At 40.0% G+C, this 14,042-nt stretch overlaps 1 protein-coding gene across 1 annotated transcript; it reads right to left on the bottom strand.

Annotated features, from left to right (window-relative positions):
- Nucleotides 1-264: 264 nt before the first annotated feature.
- LOC109979980 (uncharacterized) lies at nucleotides 265-13,231 on the bottom strand. Its single transcript, XM_065953347.1, has 6 exons — nucleotides 13,207-13,231; nucleotides 12,663-12,780; nucleotides 8,008-8,281; nucleotides 7,668-7,716; nucleotides 7,113-7,423; nucleotides 265-288 (listed from the first exon to the last, which is right to left on the bottom strand). The coding sequence occupies exons 1-6, from the start codon at nucleotides 13,229-13,231 to the stop codon at nucleotides 265-267; spliced, it is 801 nt and encodes a 266-aa protein (XP_065809419.1).
- Between the last annotated feature and the right edge of the window lie 811 nt (nucleotides 13,232-14,042).

The following is a 14,042-nucleotide window of genomic DNA, read 5'->3' as shown; positions in this document are numbered from 1 at the left end:
AGTAGTACACAGGAGAGTCAGTCAGCTGAAGCTTCTGGATCTTCAGAGGAACTGATGTCCTGTTGATTGCAGCTTTAAATCTCTCTGTCTTGAACTGAGGAGCTTTATAAACGTCTTCTGAGTAGCATCTCAACATGTACTTTGGAAAATCACCCATTTCTTGCCTGTACCAGAACAAAAAGGGATATTGGATTATGGTCTTAAATGTACAACCAAGTGTGACTGTGTCTCCTTCAGAAGCAAAGACATCTTCTGTTGGCTGGATCACTCTGTCTTCTCCTTTACACTCTGAGAAGAGAACAGAAAGAGGAAGAGATTAATTTTTGATTGATGAAAAAAAGGCTTGAGGATAAATAAGTTACCTAGCATTAAGAACAGACACAAAAAAGAGAAAGCTGTAAACAAATGTGTTGTGCTGTTTCTTTCTCACCAAATAGAAGAGAAGCCAGAATGATCCACAGCCAAAGTTCCATCTCTACAACATCTCTTGTTGGTTTAAACCAACAAGAGACCTGACCTGATGTTCAGCCAGAAGTGTGAGAATAGTTCACTTTTTTAGTTGATAATGTTGGCTACTCGTGGAGATAAAAAAAAATTACAATTGTGTGTAAAATGGACTTTCAGCAGGTTTTTGTCCAGACTCTGTGAAGTTCTTGAACAGTTTTACAAGATCCATTAATCTTCATCAACACAAAGGAAACCTGATCAAATAATTTAAACAATATCATGGTCAGCATATACTGTAATTAAAAACTGAGAGGACCCGGGAATGAACCCTGTGTACAATATGTACAAGACTAAATAAGGTAGTAGTGCAGTGGTGAGTACTGCAAAAGATACAGATGAAATCATCTTTGTTTGTCTCTTATAGGAATGTAATGTGGCTCAGGAATGACAACATGTTGCAACAGATTATTTTTTATCTTTTGGATTTACTTGTACTCTCACAACAATCTAAATATAAAGATGTTTTTGTGTCTAATTATAGTATTTATTATAAATATGTTTTCTTCTTGAAAATTGCATTATGTTTACAATATGCATTCTGTCACATTTGATGACTAATGATCTTATGATTGTAAAAGAAACCTACTGTATGTTCTATAAAAAGGCATAAAGTAGATATGTAATTTCTACATATATGAAATGACACTTTCTGTGGTTTTATGTCTGATTTCTTTCACGATGAATGCACTTGAGCTTGTATGGAGCTTTTTTAGTCTTCTGATTACTTAAAGCCCTTTTACACCACAGGTCACCCCAACACATTCACACACTGATGGTTGAAGCTGCTGTGTTAAGAGTCCATTAGTAATAACTCATCCATTCATACACATTCACACACTGATGGTTGAAGCTGCTGTGTTAAGAGTCCATTAGTAATAACTCATCCATTCATACACATTCACACACTGATGGTTGAAGCTGCTGTGTTAAGAGTCCATCAGTATTAACTCATCCATTCATACACATTCACACACTGATGGTAGAGGCTCCATTTGGGATTTAAAGTAAAAATGTGGCTATTAAGATAATATCAATAATTATGATGAATTGATATAGTAATAAATAAGTAATAGTAATAAATACAATAATAAATCTGAATTTAAAATAGCATGTATTAATAATTAATTAATCATAATTATTTATTTTGTAAAATTGCCAAATTTATATCCCTCAGGTCTCAGCCAATGATGGCAGAAAGTCCAGGCTCCACTTTTCTCATATCTAGGTGTGAGGGGCTGTGGGTGATGCAGGCAATAAAACATTTTCAGGTCCCTTGGTCATTTTCCCTCCAAATATACTCACATCAGGCTTTTGAGAGGGGCTACAGGCCAGAGGCTTTGTCTCATTGGCTGGCCCCAACACAGCTATGTTGAGTCCATCAGTATGAACTCACATTCATACACCGCCACAGTTTGGGGTTCAGTGTCTTTCCTGTGGATGCTTGGATGTGAATGCAGGATCTGGGGATCACAACCTGACCGTTGGATTTTGAGACCACCGACTACCATAGTTCACAGCCACCCGAGTGATTCAAGATAGTAGTAAGTGACTCCCTCTAATGTGATAATAACGACTGTTGTCCAAACTGAAATACTCTTTATTTTCAAAATCACAACACACTGTCCATTTATTTCATACATACCTATGAGAGCTGATAAGAACAAAATAACAGTAAGTTGTTCCAGGTTTGTAGAGGTGAGATGCTGTAACTGAATGTTCAGTATGATTCAGTTTTGTGAGTAGAGTTTGGTCTGATGTTCACAGCTGGAATCAAACAGTTCTCTGTCATCAAACACCTCTGCAGTCATTGGGAGGAGACTCATCTGTTGAACTAGTTTCATTTCTGAATTGAGAAACATCAAACCTTCATCATGACATACCATAGATGTTTCACAGTCTGTGACTCCCTCTAGTGGATGTTGTGGAGTATTGTGTTGTCTTCTCTCCAGAGGTTTTTGTACAGAGTTGTGGTGTTTCCTGTCACTGTGGGCCTCAGAGCACAGTAGTACACAGCAGAGTCAGTCAGCTGAAGCTTCTGGATCTTCAGAGGAACTGATGTACCATTTTTTGCTGCTTTAAATCTGTCATCCGAGATCCCAGGAGCATTTCCTGAAAAACTTCCATAGCTTTTACACAGGTACTTTGGGAAATCATCCATTTCTTGTCTGTACCAAAACAAAGAGGGGGTTGTGTCAGTTGTCTCAAATTTACAATCAAGTGTGACTGTGTCTCCTTCAGAAGCAAAGACATCTTCTGTTGGCTGGATCACTCTGTCTTCTCCTTTACACTCTGAGAAAAATAGAACATGAGGAGGGAGAGATTAATTGTTGCCAAAAATACTTACTATGTTAAAAAAGTTATGTAGCTAGAGAATCAGACACACAAACATGTACAGAGTAATCAGAATATGTTCTTTGTCTCTCACCTAATAAAAGAGCAGCCAGAATAATCCACAGCCAAAGTCCCATCTCTACAACAAGGTTTAAACCAACAGGAGGAACTCTCTGATGTTCAACATTCAGAGTGAGAAAAGTTCTCTTCCTTGCAGCAGTTTGTATTGACAGAAAGGTTGAACTCAGTGCAGAGGTGATGAACTGCCTACCTGATAATGTCACCCTCAAGTGGAGGAGAAACGTTAAATAGATCAGATCAGTTCTTCTGCAGTGAGCCTGCTGGTTCTGTATGCTTACATAATGCATCAACCTACAACTATGATGCAAATGTGCAGAAGTGTGTCCCAGACCCACCGTCCATCCTTCACCTCTGGGAGAGACTTCCAAGTTTCCAAGCAGTCTTCTTTCCTCTGCCAGCACATACAGACACAGTACCGTTAAATCTATGTGTCATCATGTCGCTCCTGGTTGAGGTCCGTTGTGGATCCGGAGAAGGTCATCTTCCAGGGATGCATAGCCACTATTACAGGTTGGTTGGTTGATCTGAGTGGACTCTATAAAGATTCATCTGTTAATACATGACAGGGGACACAAATGTTCCAGTTGATGCTGTGGGGTGGCTTGGATTACTTGGACGTAGAGGTCTAGGTCTGATCTATCAGGATATGTCACTTTTAAAGGGTTGTGACCAAAACACCATCGCAGGAGAGGATTCTGAAAAAGATGCACATGAAATCAACCCAGCACCAACCACCATACCACATTTAACATCTAGAGTATCTTCTTGAAGGGGTCATTAACGGACAAACCATGCTGATTTTTTTAATGGAAGTTCACATACCAAAATCCTTTGGGGTTTCGTACACATTCATTGGTTTTAAAGTTGTTAGGACAAGATGAAAACGTCCTTCCTCAACATCACTTCATTAGGCTGTATTTAATATAATTGAAGGGTGCTGTGAATTCTGATGACATCACCGGTGGCCATATTCAAACTCATTAACTCTTAAGAACAGTTAAAGTAAATGATCGTACAGAACTAGAGTTCAGTCAGGACCACTTTGTCAAAAAAACAAAATTTTTTTGTAATTATTTATATTCAGCGGTTGTTCTGGGATCTCCCTGCCCGGCCACATCTTTATGTGGAAAGCATTAGGCAGGAACAGCACACATTCCTGCCCTCCCCGTTCATACAAGGAAAGCTTAAGGCAGGGAGAGAAGCAGCACACCCAAACAGAGCAGGCATCAATGACAACAGCATGACATTGATTAAGTCAGAACAGAATAAAAGGAGGAGCTGGGGTGGAGGAGGTTTGTAAATGTAGCTTGCAGAGGGAGCAGCAAAGAGTAGGCAGTCTAGAGCAGTTATAATAAGGCAGCATAAGTACTATTTGGCCAATAGGATGCTTTGAAGCAAATCAGCTGATGAAGTTTGCGTGAGATCAGCTGTTACCAAAATCTCTGGCATAATAGAAGAGCGTGACTCTGTGGCCTGCCTGAACTAATGCTACGCTACATTTTTGTGATATCTCCAATACAGAAAACCACAACAATTAGCTAGGTGGCTTTAGCATTATTTCATATTTCTTTGTACTTTGATACACATAACCACACCCAAATACATATTTAACTCTGAGAAACATGTATTAGCTAGTTCTAATTGACTTCACAGAGGGATTAGCTTGCTACCGGGCTAGTTACATTAGCTACCTAACTTTCAAGCATTATCTACTTTGTGATTCATTTTAAGTAGTTATTTGATAGAACTTTGAAAATATGCAGATTAGCTTAATATAACATTGAGTAAGGTCTCGACCTGCTCTTTTGGAAAGTGTCTTGAGATGACACTTGTTATGATTTGGTGCTATACAAAATGTGTAGTTAGTAGCTGAGTATTTAATTCCCTCAGTGTCTCATCAGCAGCTGTAACCACAGAGACTCTGATCAAACAGGAATCATCAGAATCCATCTGACATGAAGCTGTGGTTTGAATCCCACTTCCCTCCTCTTTGAAGAGTAGTCAGATATCTGTGTTCAGGTTTTTGTACAGCCTCTTCTACACTTTGTATCACTGTGTTTCTAAAGCACAGTAGTAGAGAGCTGTGTCTTCAGGGGTTAGCTTTCTAATGGTCAGTTCAGTTGAGCTGGGTGATGTTTGAGATTCATATCGTTTATCTGGAATATATTCATCACTCCTTCTTTTTGCTCCTTTCAAGAGTATAAACTGAGGTGCCTGGAGGTCAGAATGATGTCTGTACCAGGAGAGGTAAACATTCTGGTATGTTGTCTCATAGTTACATCTGAGTGTGACAGATTCTCCTTCTGTTCCTCTGACTTCATCGACTGCAGGATAGATTTTGTCTCCAGCTGTTAGTCCTGTAAAACGTAGAGAAAATGAAGCCATTAGATTAAATATTGTTCAAGAGACTGAGAAGATGAGACAGTGGAAAATATCAGTTGTTCGGTCTTACTGCAAGAACAAAATAATTCAAATGTTCATAGATTTCGGCTCAGAACTTAAAAACACTGAAGACATGTTGTGCTTTATATCTTACCAAAGAAAAGAGCAGCCAGAATAATCCAAAGCCAAATTTCCATTTCTAAAACCAGGTTTAAATCAACAGGAGGAACTCTCTGATGTTCAATGTTCACTGTGTTGAAGTGTTCTCTTTACAGCAGCAGCTGGTATTAATATAATGTTTGAACACAGTAGTTCATTACCTGGTCAATAATGTCTCCCCCTGGAGGAATTGTAAAAATGTAGTGCAGAAATTCTAGAAGTGACATCCTGGAACGCGTCTCTGAACTGCATACTGGAACACATTTAAAATGTTCTGAACCTGATGCACATGTTAATGAATTTATATATAATCCATTCTTACTATTATTACACAAATGAAAATAGATCAAATCATTTTTAAAATATCAAAGTCAACACATAAAGAAGAAATGAGGACACAGGGTTGAACCATGTGGTACACAGTAATCAATCATGTGTTTCTAGATGTTTACAGGGATAATTTATTCAGAAATTTGATACCAAACTATCGATGAATTGCCCTAAAGAATTAATATGAAAAAGCAACATATCAGACGTACTGTTCAGATATTGTATATTTATGTCAAGTATTGTTTGGATATTCTGAAATACTTTAATCCTGGGGCCTGTTTCAGTAAGCAGGTTTTTAACAAACACTGAGTCAGTTAACCATGACATGAGGGAAACTGGGTTTTCCTCATTCTTTCATTCAGTCTGTATCACGTGAATATTAGTGAAGATTCACCGCTTTGTCTGAATAAAAATCCAGGTTGTTTTAATGTTATATGTTAAGAAGGCTATAGCGTATAAAAAGAACATTTAATAATGCACTTTTAAATGAATTAGGCTAAGTTTAATTTGTCAAATATGAATAAAATAAGGTTGGCTCCCACCATGAGCCTAGTTTGTTCTTATAGCCTATTTCATTTAGAGCTGTTTTAAAGTCGCTTTTCTCCTGCTTAATTGCATCTTCATGTCAATAAATGTTAGTTTAAACACCATTACACTGGTTTTTATCTGCAAAACTATTATTCTGATTAAATATTAGATGAATAGACTTCATTACATGCTGACGCGAGCAGCAGTTTTCTCCTTCACCACTTCTTTCTCTCCTGTGCTGCTGCAGCAGTGTTACTTTTTCTTTCTTTCTTAAAACTGGTTTATATTTGTAGTGTGTCTGCATGAAGATGTAGAAAGGTTATATTTCCAGATGGTTAAAGTAAGAGGATCTCTTTTTTGTCACCTGTTGCCATGGCTCCATTAATGTTGGCTTTTTATAGTAGTGGTGCACGCGCTGAACACAGAGTGAACCTACTCAGAGTTGATTTAACTCAAATCAGCTGATCTGGAACCCAAAACTCAGAGTTTCCCATCTGAGGGTAAATCAACTCAGAGCTCAGAGTTAGAGTTTGTTGAACCTTCTTTCTGAAACGGGCCCTTGGTCTCAGTGGGCGTGGCCAGAGAAACACCTTATTTAAAACTTAAACTTGTTGTTAACTGGAGGCCATTGTGAGTTCTCCCACATTTACAGAGGTGAGGTGCTGTAAAGGAAGAACTAGTATGAGTTGGTGCTGAGTTGTTTCGGTCTGATGCTCCCTCTAGTGGATGTTGTGGAGTATTGTGTTGTCTTCTCTCCAGAGGTTTTTGTACAGAGTTGTGGTGTTTCCTGTCACTGTGGGCCTCAGAGCACAGTAGTACACAGCAGAGTCAGTCAGTGCAGCAGAGGAGATCTGTAGATCCACACGGTTTCTCTCCTTATTCAGTTTAACAGTCAGTCGAGGGTGTGGAGGTTTTGCTGTCACTACAGTTGGATCTGAAGTGTCGCTGATCAGGAGAAGGAACTGAGGAGCTGATCCAGGATCCTGTTGATACCACTGGAGATTATAAGCTTTAACTGAGTATTTACAGGACAGAGTAACACTGTGACCCTCTGATGAAAACACTTCAGCACTGCTGGCAGTAATATCATCCTCCAAGGTGTTACCTGATGGAGACAAACACATGATGTTTCAACATCAGACATACTGTAGTTTAAAGATGTCACACAATAAACATCTTGTGTTCAAACAAACAATACTAGAAACAGTCATCAGTAAAGAAGTGTTGTTTTCTAGAAAGTGTTTTTGAAACGTTAAATTGATCTGTGGCTGATCCAAAAATTCATACTGGATCTCAAATTCTTTAAAAGCTTCTTTGTCATTTAGATTTCTTATTAAACACAAACATACCAAGGAGAGTTAAAATGAAGATAATAGTGAGTTGTTCCATGTTTGTAGAGGTGAGACGCTGTAAGTGAAGAACAAGTATGAGTAAGTTTGGTGAGCTGTTTGGTCTGATGTTCACAGCTTGATTTAAAGAGTTCTCTGTCATCAGGCTCCTCTGCAGTCAGGAGGAGGAGTCTCTTTAAACTACTCTAATTCCTTACAGGTTTTATCACAACTGTATCATGAATGAAATAATCATAGGTTTATCAGTGTGTGACTCCCTCTTGTGGATGTTGTGGAGTATTGTGTTGTCTTCTCTCCAGAGGTTTTTATACAGAGTTGTGGTGTTTCCTGTCACTGTGGGCCTCAGAGCACAGTAGTACACAGCAGAGTCAGTCAGTGCAGCAGAGGAGATCTCCAGATTTACTCGTTTCTCCGTTTTGTTAATGTAAGCTGAGAAATCAGAATCTGTTGGATGAATCGATCCTCCCTCTGTGATGTAGAGCAGGAACTCTGGTCTGGATCTCTGGTTTTGTCTGTACCACTGGATGTTGGTAATAACACCATCATATGTACAGGTCAGGTTGATGTTTCCTCCCTCTTCAACCTTTTCTTCAGTTCTTTCTGGGTTTATGCTGTTCATGGAGCTCAGGGCTGCAAAATAAGTATTATACATGTCTGTTAGTCTGCAAGAGATTCAGACATCAAGAGACTGAAAATCAGTCCTCTACTTCATCAGTCATCTTTGATCATTTTGAGATTCATGAAGAAAACAAAAGTCTTTTTCTATCAGTGGAATTTGTAGTTCCCACAGATAAACATCTACTTTGAAATAGTTGTTCAGATATCTGGTCTAAACAGCAGGTGAAATTAGAGTTTGATGTGTGTTGTAACACTCACCTATAAAGTGAGAGCAAAGTAAAAAGAGGTAAAGCAGCATGTCTTTGGAGTTGTTGAAGACAAACAGACAGCAGATGAGTAATGTTCTTCTAAACTAAACAGCCTCTGTGCTGCACAGATGTTCTCCTCTACTTTGACATGATTTTAATTTGACTTCCTCAAACTTTTCTGCTCTGGAGATAAACAATTTCATTGGTTTGTCTCAGTGGGCGGGGCCAGAGGAACACCTTATTTAGAACTTTAACCTGTTTTTAACTGGAGGCCATTGTGAGTTCTCCCACATTTACAGAGGTGTTGGGGTTGTATCAAGTCAACTTTGGTTATATTCTTTAATAATTATACTTAATTATTAATAATATAAATAAAATATCATTAATATATGTTTAATCTCGTTTTGGGGCACCAACCTGTAATCAGGTAAATATAACCAAAATATCACTCAAATCAGTCTCAAATTAGTTATTTAATTACTAATATTATTAATAATGAATAACTATATTTAATAAATTGAAGGCGTGAAATCCGTACACAAAGCCTTCGCACCCAGCTTATATCACAATGCAAATACACCAGTAACCACAAACAACTGCTCTCTTAAATTATAACAGAATTTATTTAAACAAAGCAACATCAATCCAAAATCAATGAACTTAATTAAACAAATAACTATTATAAACTAATCTAAGCAACAAACATTATCAAGCAAAGGCTTGTGGAAGGGGTGTGAATGTAGGTGTGTGTGTGTGTGTGTGTGTGTGTGTGTGTGTGTGTGTGTGTGTGTGTGTGTGTGTGTGTGTGTGTGTGTGTGTGAGAGAGAGAGAGAGAGAGGGGGAAAGAGAGAGGGGAGATGGTTTCGTACCCACGTGGTCGCTCACGATGGCGCAAAGACCTAAATGTGGCCTTGTCTAAAAGAGACCGAGTTCGGCCCTACACGATCTGTGTCTCTGAGGCGTCTGGATAGCCGTGAGTGAATAGATCTGTGTGTGTGTGTGTGTGTGTGTGTGTGTGTGTGTGTGTGTGTGTGTGCGTGTGTGTGTGTGTGTGTGTGTGTGTGTGTGTGTGTGTGTGTGTGTGTGGCCTACGTGCATAATGGTGCGGTGGTGGAGTTAGTCTCCAGATGTACGTTTACACAGGAATATGTGTGTGTGTGTGTGTGTGTGTGTTCGTAGAAGGGGAAATAAAAGAGGATAAAAGAGAATAAAAGAGAAATGCGTGCCTGAAGAGGCCGGATCACAGTCCGACTCCCGCGCCACAACTCGGAGTAATTCCCTTCATTCACAGAAACAAACCAATAGCTGAATTCAAGTTAATACAGCTTACACTGGCCTTTCTGATCAGAAGAGTAATACCCGGTTATAACGCTGTTACGCTAAACACATATAGGACGCAGCGGTCCGAAACAACAACAAGAGTTTTAAACAGGTAAAACTCAGGACGCAGCGGTCCAACAAAGATAAAAATTACAGTTTCTGCTTCGATCAACAATTGTTAAAAACACTCTCTAAAGCTAATTCTGCCCAGACCTAATTAAGCCTCACTTGTGAATCGCTTTGTCCGCGATTGGTGAAAGGAAAAGAGTCCGGCGATGGAGCAGATCTTCTGTCCGTCCTGGTGCAGAGGCGTCTGATGGCGGCGAGGGTCCCTTACGGCGAGAGCGGCTTCGTTGGTTCTCCGTCGAGTGGAAAGATGTCCTTTGATGTCCTTTTGTTGCAGGACGGAATAAGACCGTTATCTTTCTGATAATCTGTTTGCCATGGCCTTTCTATGCCATAAGACTGTTTCTATGCCATTTGACGTTATACTGCCGCCTAGTGAGACAGAGTATAAATGCGGCTTTAGTTTGAAGTTAAGTTTCACTTTTGTTTTTGACTAAATGAGCACATTGCTGTGCTGCTGTTGTTTCTCATTGTCTGTATACTGGAAGGACTTTTCGTTTTTTTGGAGCTATCGAAGACCATATCTGTAAGTTTTATGCTGTTTTGTGAACATTAAACAATTTGTTTGTTTAGCTGCTGTTTAGCATGGATAATGTGCAGAATTACATAGGTTTTCATGTACATTTAATAGTAGGATATACAGTACATTTTACATATGTTGTTTGATTACATCTATGTATTTCTACTTACCTTAGTTTTTGTGATAGTAATTTAGGTTGTAAGACAATCTATTTTCAAGAGCTTGTATTCATTAATACCTATGTAACTATTTGTGTTGCAGTTTCACAGTCAATTCATGTCCCTCAGTAAACTTAAAGACAACGCAACTTTCCGGTCTGAGAGTCTTCTCTGAGCATGTTTGATTGTTTGGCTAGCTGGATAAACGGCTTCAAGCACGAAGAGGGAGGCCAGTATACTGTTATAGTCTGACGCTCTCCGAGAAACTGAGATGCGTTCACTGGACAATCCGAGCTCGGAATTTAGAACACTGCCGGCCGCGGATTACCTGCGCGCCAAAAAAAACTTAAAACAAAGGAAGATGGTTGCAGGAAACAGAAGGTGAGCTTGTGTCTCCGAGCACTAGAAGTCAGCGCGTGGAAAGAGAAAGAACAATGCAAGTCTTGGAGTTTTGTAGCCTGGCCTGCTCCATGGGGGGTCTACCTCAGGTCCCCTCCAATGAGAAGAGAGAGAGGTTCCGGTCCCCCCTTACTTCACGTGTAGGTGTGAAGTACCACAGGGGATTCTGGGATTAAGAGTCCTTTTAGGCCTCTTTGTGATCTCAGTGAATAACTCAAATGAGGCTTTTACAGAGGTGCAGGCCCAAGTCCATTGTTTGACTGTCCTAAGCCTGTGTGGCCCAACAGAGGTGAGGTGCTGCAAAGGAAGAACTAGTATGAGTTGGTGCCGAGTTGTTCGGTCTGATGTTCACAGCTATGTAGGACTGTGGTTAAGGAAAGAAACCATACTGCAACAGGTCAAGAGATTTCCATTTGGAGAGACAGGACTGAAATTCAGAATTGATTCTGAAGTCAAAAATGCATATTCCCAAAAAGAGAGAGAGAAAAGTGACTGAATTTATGTACTAATTTTGTTGAGGTGCTGTAAATTTGCATGGTTCATGTATTTGCTGCACATTTTCTGTTTATGCATTTGTCATGTCTCTCTGTTGCACAGTTTTAGATATGTTTTTAACATGTATACTTTCTGATATGTGTGACAGCGTCTGGCGTCGGCTTCTTTTTCAGATCTGCACAATAAAAGAGATACTACCTACAGATTCATCAAACTCATTCTTCATTACACAGACTAATGAAGGCAACATTCAACAAATGATTAATCTAATACCTCTCAGGCTAAAGATATGTTTGGATTAGATACTGAATTCATAAATAAGCATTCTTCACTTGTAAAGCCCCTAACACACATCATAGGTGACGGTAAAGTTTTGGGAGCAGTATTTCTAGACCTGAAAGAGGCCTTTGATACTATAAACCATGACTTGATTTATAATACTCAAAAAAATCTACATTTCTGTAATCAAGCTCTCAGGTGATTTCAGTCATGTCTGGAATTTTGAAAGCAATGAGTTAAAATCAATAGTTCAATATCATCCCCTCAACACTGTAATGTTGGCGTACCACAAGGCTCCATTCTGGGGCCTCTGCTCTTTTGCCTATACATTAACGAACTACCAGACAGCTGTGAAGATGTTTGTTGCCAGTTGTATGTCGACGATGCAATCATCCATGTATCATCAGAGACCCCATGACAGGCTGCTGAGTTTCTTAAATAGGCAATTGGTCAGTGTGTCAACAGATAAAAAGTGACGTCTTAACTTTAAACTGTGCTCCTACTCGAAATGTAAGAAAAGCTCAAGTTTTGATATTTCGATCAGACTATGAACAGTATGTTTGAATAGTGACTCCCTCTTGTGGATGTTTTTGAGTATTGTGTTGTCCAGAGGTTTTTGTACAGAGTTGTGGTGTTTCCTGTCACTGTGGGCCTCAGAGCACAGTAGTACACAGCAGAGTCAGTCAGCTGAAGCTTCTGGATCTTCAGAGGAACTGATGTACCATTTTTTGCAGCTTTAAATCTGTCATCCGAGATCCCAGGAGCATTTCCTGAAAAACTTCCATAGCTTTTCCACAGGTACTTTGGGAAATCACCCATTTCTTGTCAGTACCAGAACAAAGAGGGGGCTGTGTCAGTTGTCTCAAATTTACAATCAAGTGTGACTGTGTCTCCTTCAGAAGCAAAGACATCTTCTGTTGGCTGGATCACTCTGTCTTCTCCTTTACACTCTGAGAAAAATAGAACATGAGGAGGGAGAAATTAATTGTTGTCAAAAATACTTACTAGGTCAGAAAAGTTACGTAGCTAGAGAATCAGACACACAAACATGTACAGAGTAATCAGAATATGTTCTTTGTCTCTCACCTAATAAAAGAGCAGCCAGAATAATCCACAGCCAAAGTCCCATCTCGACAAAAAGGTTTAAACCAACAGGAGGAACTCTCTGATGTTCAACATTCAGTCTGTGATTTGTTCTCTTCTCAGCAGAAGTTATTGTTCAAAGACAGGTTGAGCTCAGTATCTGGGTTTTGTACCACCTACTAGATAATGTCGCCCTCTAGTGGAGGTTGATGCTGTCTAGTTGAGGTAAACATGACCAGATCCAGATGCCACTGTCCCCACCTGTCTGAAAACCGCAACCATAATCCCCGTACCCAAAACCTCAGCTATCACCAGCATGAATGATTACCGTCCGGTTGTTCTTACCCCGGTGATTATGAAATGCTTTGAGAGACTGGTACTGCCCCACATTAAAGCAAGCATCCCTCCTGACCTTGACCAACACCAGTTTGCATACAGGACCAACAGATCCTCAGACGACGCCATCTCAATCGCACTGCACGCAGCCCTCACACACCTGGAAAACCCCAACAGCTACATCAGGATGCTGTTTGTGGATTACAGTTCTGCATTCAACTCCATCAACCCAATAAAACTGGTCAACAAACTGCAAACGCTGGGCCTGGGAGCCCCTTTCCGCCATCGGATTAAAGACTTTCTCACCTACAGACCTCAGCATCTCAGGATCAGCCATCACTCCTCCTCCACCATCACTTTCAGCTCCGGTGTCCCCCAAGGCTGTGTCCTCAGTCCAGTCCTCTACTCTCTTTTCACACACGACTGCACTTCCTCCCACAACTCCAATACCCTCATCAAATTCATAGATGACACAACCATAGTGGGACTCATAACCAACAATAATGAAACTGCCTATAGGGAGGAGGTCAAGACACTGACCACTTGGGGCAAGGACAACGACCTCCTCCTGAACACCAAGAAAACAAAAGAAATCATAATCTACTTAAGGAAAATTGAAACACACCACGATGGTCTGGCATCAACGGGGAAGTTTTAAGTTCCTAGGTGTGCATATTGCTGAGGACCAGACCTGGAGCCTGAACACCTCCCACATCATCAAAAGAGCCCAGCAGAGACTGTTCTTCCTGAGGACCCTGAAAGGCAACAGGCTTCCCCAGAAGTTGTTGATAAG

This window comes from Labrus bergylta, chromosome 4, assembly GCF_963930695.1.
Source record: "Labrus bergylta chromosome 4, fLabBer1.1, whole genome shotgun sequence".
NCBI lineage: Eukaryota > Metazoa > Chordata > Actinopteri > Labriformes > Labridae > Labrus > Labrus bergylta.
The sequence above is the reverse complement of the archived record's forward strand: the minus strand, read 5'-3'. Positions and strand labels throughout refer to the sequence as shown.

What these genes read in the sequence shown, in the direction of transcription:
- LOC109979980 (XM_065953347.1), bottom strand. Translation starts at nt 13,231, where the DNA reads ATGCTGGTGATAGCTGAGGTTTTGG. An exon ending in GGTGATAGCTGAGGTTTTGG is followed by an intron (nt 12,781 to 13,206) that starts GTACGGGGATTA and finishes TATTTTTCTCAG; the next exon opens with AGTGTAAAGGAGAAGACAGA. An exon ending in TGTACTACTGTGCTCTGAGG is followed by an intron (nt 7,717 to 8,007) that starts CCCACAGTGACA and finishes CAGCGTCTCACC; the next exon opens with TCTACAAACATGGAACAACT.